The sequence below is a fragment of the Nannospalax galili genome, unplaced genomic scaffold (genome assembly GCF_000622305.1).
Source record: "Nannospalax galili isolate Female #2095 unplaced genomic scaffold, S.galili_v1.0 scaffold158, whole genome shotgun sequence".
Classification (NCBI taxonomy): domain Eukaryota; kingdom Metazoa; phylum Chordata; class Mammalia; order Rodentia; family Spalacidae; genus Nannospalax; species Nannospalax galili.
The window spans coordinates 4,636,001-4,645,493 of record NW_008345290.1 but is presented as its reverse complement, the minus strand read 5'-3'; the positions used below and the strand labels follow the sequence as shown (position 1 = coordinate 4,645,493).

At 42.4% G+C, this 9,493-nt stretch overlaps 1 protein-coding gene across 1 annotated transcript in view; it reads left to right on the top strand.

Annotated features, from left to right (window-relative positions):
* Osbpl3 (oxysterol binding protein like 3) overlaps positions 1 to 9,493 on the top strand; it is a 201,525-nt gene that overhangs the window by 131,343 nt on the left and 60,689 nt on the right. Inside the window, exons 7-9 of the mRNA XM_008841547.3 lie at positions 1,942 to 2,045; positions 2,242 to 2,334; positions 3,412 to 3,568. Of these exons, the coding sequence (XP_008839769.1) occupies positions 1,942 to 2,045; positions 2,242 to 2,334; positions 3,412 to 3,568 (354 nt within the window). The remainder of the gene's footprint in view (positions 1 to 1,941; positions 2,046 to 2,241; positions 2,335 to 3,411; positions 3,569 to 9,493) is intronic.

Sequence of the window (9,493 nt, the reverse complement as noted above, 5' to 3'; positions counted from 1 at the left end):
TAATCTCAGTTAGCTAAGACTCATCCAGGCAACCAAAGATTTCCAGTGAGATGGAGAGCTCATATTTAATTGTCTAAGATGAGGCCTGGGACATATAGAATTAAACTTTTTATTTTTAAAAACTCAAGTTGAGAGCTGGGAAGATGGCTCAGATAGTAAAATGCTTGCCTTGCAAGCATGAGGACCTGGGTTCAATCCCCGGAACCCATATTCAAAATCCAGCACTGGACAGCCAGAGGCAGGTTGGCCATCCAGCCTAGACTATTTGGCAGGCTTCTGGCCAGTGAGAGACCCTTTCTTAAAAACCAAATGGGGGACTGGGGAGATGGCTCAGCAGTTAAGAGCATTGGCTGTTCTTGCAGAAGATCTGGGTTCAAATCCCAGTGCCCACATGGCAGCTAACAACTGACCTCCATGGGCACTGCACAACACTAGTACACTTACATACATACATGCAATACACACATGCACCTAAAATTTAAAAAATCAAAAACAAAGTGAACCACTCCTTCAGAATGACATCAGTGGTTGTCCTCTGGCCTTCAGAGGTACATGTGCACCTGCACACATGTAAACATAAATGCACATGCACACACAAAAGTCAAGTTGACTTTTAAATCATATCCATGATTTAGAGCCATTACTAGAGAAAGATGTCAGGTGGCAGGCTTAAAAGTCGCTCTTCCTCTTGTTGAATGCAGATGTGATTTCCACTGAGGCCCCATGGTCTTCACCCTTCCTCTACCTATCACATATGAGCTCTACTGAGTATCACTGACAAAATGGTCCCTGGAGTGTTGTTCCAGGATCAGCATCAGCAGCCCAGTTGGTCTGAGTTTGTTGGAAATGCAAATTCCTACGCCTAACTCAGCAGTATGGAATCAGAAACTTGAGGGGTGGAGCCTATGATCTGTGGCCTTCCAAGCCTTCCAGGTGATTCTGTGGCAAAGATGGAAAGTCACTACACTGAGGCATATGGACCTCAACTGCTCAGCAGAAACATCTGCCCACAACTAGGGAACAGCCACTTCTGGGCTGCCTTTTGAGTTAGTGACTAGGATTCTAGTCTGACCATATTCAGAGACTCATGAGTCAGGTCCATGATTACAGTTATCATTAGAGACTAGTACAAACTTAGAGCTTATTAGATTAGGAATACTGTACTGCTGCTGAGGGTGCCTGATGTTCCTGCTGTAGGCCAGACATTCTTCTGAGGACTCTGCACACATCAACTCATTTATCTTTTGCTGCTGTGAACTAGGTGTGTAATTGTCCCTATTTTCTAGATAAGGAAACTGAGGCACTGTATTAGTCAGGGTTCTCCAAAGAAACAGAACTGGTAGAATGAATGTATATGTATAGGGATTTATCAGCTTAGCTCACAGGATAGAATCCGAGTAGTCCAACAACGGCTGCACCACATTGGAGAGGCTGAGAATCCGTAGTCGCTCAGTCCATGAGGCTGGATGTCTCAGTAGTCCTGATCTGGCACTGAAGGTCTGACGAATTCCAAAAGATGAGCTAGTCTTCAGTCTACAACAGCAAGACGAACTCATCAGCAAGAGAGAAGGCAAGCAGTAAGAAGCCAGGCGTTCTCCTCTACCTTGGCCTTTTATACCGGCTGCCATGAGAAGGTAACACCCACATTTAGGGTGTGTCTTTCAGCTTCAGATGATCCAATCAAGAAGATCTCTTTCATTTCAGTTAATCCCAGATCCAGTCAAGTTGATACCCAGGATTAGCCACCACAGGCACTGAGACCTTATGGAGTCACATTGAGTCATCCTGGCTCCCTAGACCCATGACATTTGTCACTATGTCTGCCTTTCCTGTGAAAAAAAGGGAGGGGGAAATGAAATCTAGGAAACACAGTGTCTGATACCAGCATGGTGCTCTCTCTTGCTGGAGAAGAACTGTTAGCATTCGCTCTTCCTCCCACAGACCTGGCACACTGCCATGCCTATCTGGTGGAAATGAGCCAGCTTCTACAAAGCATGGATGTCCTGCATCGGACTTACTCAGCACCTGCCATCAATGCCATCCAGGTGAGCCTGCACTCTTCTGTTTGCCTTCCACCTGCTGCTTCCTTTCTCCTCCCCAGCCTTTGACTAACAGTGGGTTGTTGTCTGGCCAGTTGCTGCAGCCAAATCAAGGGGATGGATGTGGTCACTTCCTTATGCACTTATCCCTGTTGGTTTGGTGGACCTTACTGTCTGTGCTCTTTCCTGTTTTGAAACAAAGGGTGGAGCTTTTGAAAGTCCCAAAAAGGAAAAACGATCGCACAGGAGGTGGCGGTCCAGAGGTATTGGCAAAGATGCTAAAGGAACGCTGCAGGTAACCATTGCTTCACCACCAGGCTTGCTTTCTTTGTGGTGCTGTTCTCACACCAAGGATGGGGCCTCCCTTGACTCAGATAGAACAAAAAAGTGAAGGTTCTGGAGTTGATCCCTGCAGTCCCCAGTGGGATGAGATGGCTCCATCACTTAGACCGTCTGGGTACCAGGGTGACCCTGCAAAGATGCTGGGCAGGGGGAGAATGTTTTCAGAAGAAAGTGGCATGAGGTTGGAGAGTGCCACGTACTGAGGGCTTTGGGTCTTCCCTTCTTCTGGCTAGCCTTTCTGTCCTCCCTGCTTGGATGTGTTCTGTGCTTTGCCTGGCTGTTGCAGTGGCCCTGTTCTCTGACTTACCTTTACTGCTCACGTCCAGTGAGTTTGTCATCCCTTGGAGCCCACAAGCCCAAGTCCTTGGGCCCAAGACATCCCTCAGTCTCTCTTGCCATTTTTCTCAGAATTCCCAGTCCTCCACCAGAGCCTCCATGTAGGGTGCTAGGAGCTGGCCTTGCTAGGCACAGCTGAGCCACAGGCAAGACTGTTGTATACTAAACACCAGCAATGTTAGGATCAAAGTGCATCTCCAGCTTTTCGAGACATTCTTGTGGGCTTTAGGCATTGAACTCCAGTACTTTCAAAGTAAAGTATGTTCCACGGACAAATGTGAGAAGCAGGTTTGGTTTGAGAAAGCTCCAGGGGCCTTAAGAAAAGTGCTGGGAAGCCATTTCTCTCTGACAAATTGGTTACAGGTGGTGATTGCCAGAGTAGGGAACTGAGTGTCAATGGGGCATTCACTGTCATTTTCAACCTACAGCTTTAAAGCTTCTGTCATCTCAAGACATTTGTAAATATTTTATTTTATAATTTTTATTTTATGTGTATGCGTATATCGCCTACATATAGTATTTCGTAGGAAGTGAGTTGCTGTGGAAAGCATTTCTCCCACCCTGGGTTTCATTTGTTTTTCTTCTAAGTCATCCCTCACTGTGAAGACATACCTCTAAGATGTCCTTCTCTTAATCAGTTCTGATCTTGGAACCACCAACTGAACAGAAATCTCTCCCTTTGATGTTACTTTAGGTCCCTAAACCTTTTTCTGGCCCCATGAGACTGCACTCCTCCAATCCTAATTTGTCAACACTAGATTTTGGAGAAGAGAAAAATTATTCAGATGGCTCCGAAACCTCTTCAGAGTTCTCCAAGATGCAGGAGGATCTATGTCACATTGCCCATAAAGGTATGTGGGTTTTCTTCCTTCCTAACACTTTGGATGGAAGTTTCTAATGCCTTCCTGAATGTTGCTTGTCCATGGAGGTCTCTTAGCTTGTTCATTTTTTGCTCTAGTAAGACTTTGGGAATCCTATGCTTTTTTTCTTTAGTAAAGTAAATATTGTTAGAAAAATGTCTTTTCAATCTCTTAGAGGAGACAGTGAGGTTTTGTATCTGGTTGGCAGAATCTAGGGATTCAAGAAATTGCAGATTGAAGATGTATTTTTTTTTAAAAGTTGTGTCTGTATTGAACATGGACAGACTTTTTTTTGCCTTTATTCCTTAAGTAATACAATATATCAATTATTTGCCCAGCCTTACACTGTATTAGATATCATAAGTATCTAAAGATGATCTAACATGTATTGGAGGATGTGATCCTGAAGGACACCATACTTTAAAGGCTGAGCATTAATACACTGCCCGTGGAACATAAATTGGTATTTTCATGGAGAGCAAAATGACATCTGTTCAAACTGTTTTTAACGCCTATTGAATAGTTCATTTTTGAAGAATTTATCTGTAAGAATTAACTTAAAACTTATCCATATTTATTCACCATATAAAAAAGTAGAAATAGGCATTCAACATTATTAGCTGTTATGGAAATGCAAATGGAAACTTCAATGAGGCATCTCTGCAGATCACTTAGAACAGCAATGCTTTAATGCAATGATGAAAACTCAGAAACTGAATCCCTCTTACATGGCTGGTAAGCATGGAAATGGAAAGTAGTTAGCAGTGTTATATAAAGCTAATAAACACATTTATCATAAAGCCCAACACTCATGTCCTTGAGCATTTATCACAGAGAAGTGAAAAATTATATCCAGGAAAAAATAACTGTGCATACATGTTCAGGGCAGTCTGAGGTTGTGGTTCAGGGGTAGAGCACAGGGTCCTAGACGCAATCCCTAGTACCAGAAAAACAGAATGTTAAGAGCAGGTTTATTTTTAATCAGCCAAAAATAGGAGCAGTTCAGTGTTCTTTAACAGATGGATGGTTAAATACACAGGTATGTCCATACATTGAAATACTACTTAGCAATAAAAAGGAACAAACTATCAATATATGCAGCAGTGTGGATGGAGCTGAAGGACATTAATACTGAGTGAAAATAGCTCATTTGTAAAGTTTACAGAATATACAGTTTCACTTATATGAATCTTTGGAAATGATATAGAAAGAAGAAATTAGTAGTTGCCAAAAGTTGTGGAGAAGGAGGAAAGAAAGGTGAGACGTATGGGTATAATTGTAGAATGATCTAATTATAGAAGGTGTTGGAGAGTCCCGTGTCCCGGCTGAGACACTGGCTACATGTTGCACTGACATGAGCTCACACACATTTATACAAGGGTTAGTCTCATGAGATCCTAACAGGCTCCATTATACCGACATCCATGTCCTGCGTTTTTCATTGTGCTATGATTCTGTAAGATGCTACCATTGGAAGAAACTGGGCATAGGGCACGTAGGAATTTTTATGCACTCTTTTGAAAATTCCTGTGAGTCTATAACAATTTCAGAGTAAAAATTAGAACTAACCCTGACTAGATTATGTATGGTTCAGTAGCAGAGTGATTGCCTAGAAATAAACTAAATGCCCAATGAGAGGGGACTGGATACTTTAATGATCCTTTTTCTTAAAAAATGAATATAATTCTGGCATATGTAAATACACTAAAAGCTTAGGATATATCTCAATATTTTAGTGATAGAAGCTGAAGTTGTAAGTGCTTATTATCACTTTCCTGTTTGCCTTTCTTTTCAACTTCCATATATTGATTATTTTTGTTCGAGTGAAAATAGGTTAAAAAGTTCCAGGTGGAAGGAGGGAATAGATTCTTGAGCCTTCCTCTCCCTGCCTTGCTTAATTTATTATTATTATTAATTATTATTATTATTATTATTATTATTATTATCTGGTCACATTATCGATTCCTTCAGTGCTCTCTCTTTCTCCTTATCTGACAAATCTAAAAACCATTCACTCTATGATTGCTTATAAGGAAAGTCTCATGCATGTTAGAGATTCTGCCCTCAGATTCCTGTGCTGGCCACCATGAGAATTCTGTGTCCAGGAGTTCTGCTCTGCAATGTCTGTGGAGCCTGAGGCGTCACCTGTCACAGCTCTCAAGTGCCTCTCAGGCATTCTTTAGTGTTAAAAGAACCTCTTGCAGTGACTACTTTTTAGGTTTCTGGGGGAGGAATTTCCTTTAAAACAGCGTTACTTTTTAATAGCATGAATCAGGGAGACATCTGGGTTTTACCTACACTGTAGAAGCTGCTTATCAGCAGGGCAGAGGTTGCCATCCATCCTGAGTGCATCCATTGATCCTGTCCCCTGCAGAGGCCTCCCCCTCCCTGCAGGTCTGTAATGGGCCTCCTGCCAGCTGTCCTGTTGGGTCTTTGTGAAATTAGCTGTCTGTGGAGCTGCCACTGACTTGGCTGAGGTCAAGTTCCTTGTGCTCCCAGAACAGTCCAGGTGCACTAGTCAGCAGCAGTCAGAGGCTCCTGGGCTTCTGAACAGTGAATTCCACAGGGAGCCTAGCCCACTGTGCTCCTTTTTGTGGATTTCAATTCTATTTGCAGAGTGGAGAGATCTCCCTCTCCCCTCTTCTACAGGCACTTCTTCAGGGCCTTCATGGAATAAAGACAATGCTCAGGTTTGCCATAAGTCCAGGCCCTTGTGTGCTCTCACACGTTGGCCCTCATGGCCTTTCTCCCTGTGTGAGCCTTCTTTTGTCAACAACGCTTCCTGTTGACCTTCTGTGACTGCATCCCTGTTCTGTTGACTGTCATTTTTGAAGCAACTGAACTAAAGGCAAGAATTCCATTGATGTGATCTAGTCTGTGTGGCATTAAACTTGTAGAAAGCATCTGCATTATGCTTTTGTGGATCACATGGCAGACAGTCAGTGTAGACCCATTCGCATTCAAAGAGTTCTTGTATCTGAGAAGCTGTATGTTCATTTTTTATGGAATGTCACTGAACTAAGTTGCATGGTTCATATTCTGGCTTCCTGTGTCAATGCCCATATAAGCAAATGGAGTGAAACATACTGAACCTCAAAGTCACCATTTTTTGTTGTATACATTAGCATCTGCATTTCTCAAAATGTATTTTATAGAAAACTTATAGGACACTTAAAAGTCAAAATAAGAATTTCGTGATTGAAAATGTCTGGGGAATATCCCTGACTATGACTCCTTTGGTTTTATACATGGAGCTGAAGGTAGCAAGGTCCCCAAGATCCCCTGTAGCAAAGAAACCTATCAGCTTAGTTTAGTTTTGATTTTTCAATGTCATTTAGGAAATTCCTTACTGCACCCTCCTCCCCACCCCACTGGCCCTCACCCTCCCACCCACCCCCCTCCTGTTATTAACACCCTGGGACTAAAATCCCCAAGAAACACACTTTGGGAAGCACTGTAAACAATAAGCCTCTTTGGAGCGGACTCTCTAAACTGGCCAAGTGGCCATTAATACTGACCGGCTGGGACCTTGAACTCACTGGCTTGTCTTTCTGACCCTCAGTTACCTCATCTGTCACATGTCCTAAAGTAGCTGACCTCTTGAACTCTCAAATTCTATCATTTTCTTCTCTGCGCAATTGTTTTGAATTTAACAGGGAGAATTCATTTCATTACTCATTGAAAATGTGCCCATCTTTTAAAATCTGTTTTAATTTTTGAAAATTTTTTTGATTTACTTTTATTTTATGTGTATGAGTAATTTGCTTGCACATATGTAAGTGCACTATGTACTTACACTGCCCACAGAGGCCAGAAGAGGGCATTGGATCCTCTGGAACTGGTGTTAAGGATGGTTGTTAGCTACCATGTGGGCGCTGAGAACTGAACTGAGCCAGTACTCTTAACCATTGAGCCATCCCTCCAGCCCCAAAATTTGTTTTAATTTTTAAACTGTTTATACAGTGTCTTACTATGTAGTACAGGCTGGCTTCTAACTTACAATCCTCCTGCCTCAGCCTCACAAGTACTGGAATTACAGACATACATCACCATGCTTGGCTTTTGAGAACGTGTTCTGTTAGCAGCAGAATGAGAAATGGCTTAAACCCTCTGAACAGATTTATTGTGAGAAAGCAAAGAACAGGATATGAAAGTGGACATTCCCTTACTGTCATGGGGAAAAACAAACTTGTAGGAATGCATTTCCTATAGATGAGGGAAGTCCTCATTTACAAATGTAAAAACTAAAATGAGAACAAAAACTCCATATTATTTTGTGCCTGGGGAGTTCTCTGGAGTTGAGTTGAGATAGGGTAGTCTCTTTCTGAACTGCTTTGAGCTATGGATGCATTGAAGGAAAAGCCACCCCTATCATGATGATACTGCCTTCATAGTAAAAGTTAAAAGATTGGCATGGTCCAAGGAAAAGCCAGATAATATATTGTTCACAAATTAGAAACAAATAGTGCCCATCCATTTAAAAAGAAACTTAAATGGGGATGGGGGGAGCAGGAGTGATGGCTCAGCAGTTAAAGGCACTGGCTGCTCTTGCAGAGGACCTGGTTTTGTTTCCCAGCACCTACACGACAGCTAACAACCATCCATAACTCTAGTTCCAGAGGATCTGATGTTCTCTTTTGCCCTCCATGGGCATTGCATGCACCGGTACACTTACATACATGCAGGCAAAACACTCATACACAAAATTAAAAGTTTTAAAAATTACATAAGAATTTTCTTGTCTGGTCAAAAGCCTCTCCTGGCAGCAAGGCATCTGAAAGGCAGAGCAATCAATGTGGAAGAGTGAGTGGCTGCCAGCCGAGTGCCAGTTCATTTTATTTGGAGGAATGAATGGCAGTGGAACAGTCCTGCCCCCAGGGACCCACTGGGATGGCCATGGGCATTCTGGGGCCCAAGGGGAGATATCTAAGGGGCATAAAATGCAATGAGTTCCCTGTGTAGCCTGTTGTCCTCATCCTGTGGCTCAGTGAGCTCTGGCTAGTCCCTCATTCATACACTTTCTACCCTTTGTGCATTTAGTTATAATCATCATCCTGGCAAGAGCTAAACATCACACTACTGGTGCTGCCTGTATTTCAAGAAAGTGCCAATGCCTTCCCTTTGATCCTTATGCATGCATCTCTTTCATCATCATAACTATTATCATTGCTGTGCCAGCTATTTTGCCCTGCATGTGTGCATTGGATTAAGGGCTTTACCTGCTCTGTCTGTTTAATCTTTATAACAGGCTATAAAGTAAATGCTAGTAATATCTCCACTTAGAATTCAGGCACATCCTATATTTGCCCAAGATCAAGGAAGGAATAAATGGTGGGCTCTCTTCTGGTCACAGAAGCAGCACCATAGTGTGTGTGTGTGTGTGTGTGTGTGTGTGTGTGTGTGTGTGTACAAATTGCTTGTGTTAGGATTCTATGAGGAGTCTCTGAATCCATCACTAAGTGCCCTAACTTCGGACAATTAGCAACAGTACATAGAGAAGTCACTTGTCCTTCTTGCTATTAAAAAGGAAGCAAGATAGTAATGCGTATTTAGTTTCTGTGTTAAAGAGGCCATTCTTGGATAACAGTAAAAATGCAAACCTGTAAAATTTAATCATATGCCAGATCATTTGAGAAGACTGTGTTTGTCTCTTCCTTCTTCTGCTGTTCTATAACAAACCATAATGAAAGAGGTTGGAAAGATAATATTCAAATGTGCTACCCATAATCAGTACTTTAGGTAACCTTCCCTCATCCCTAGGAGGTAACTTGTACCCTAAGTGACAAGAATATGATGAACTTTTGCCATACCTGTTCGTGTTTTCTTTTTCTTTCTTCTTCTTTTTTTGTCTTTTTTGGGACAGGGTCTCCCTGTAGCCCCAGCTCTCCCAGAACTCACTATGTAGGCCAGGCTGGC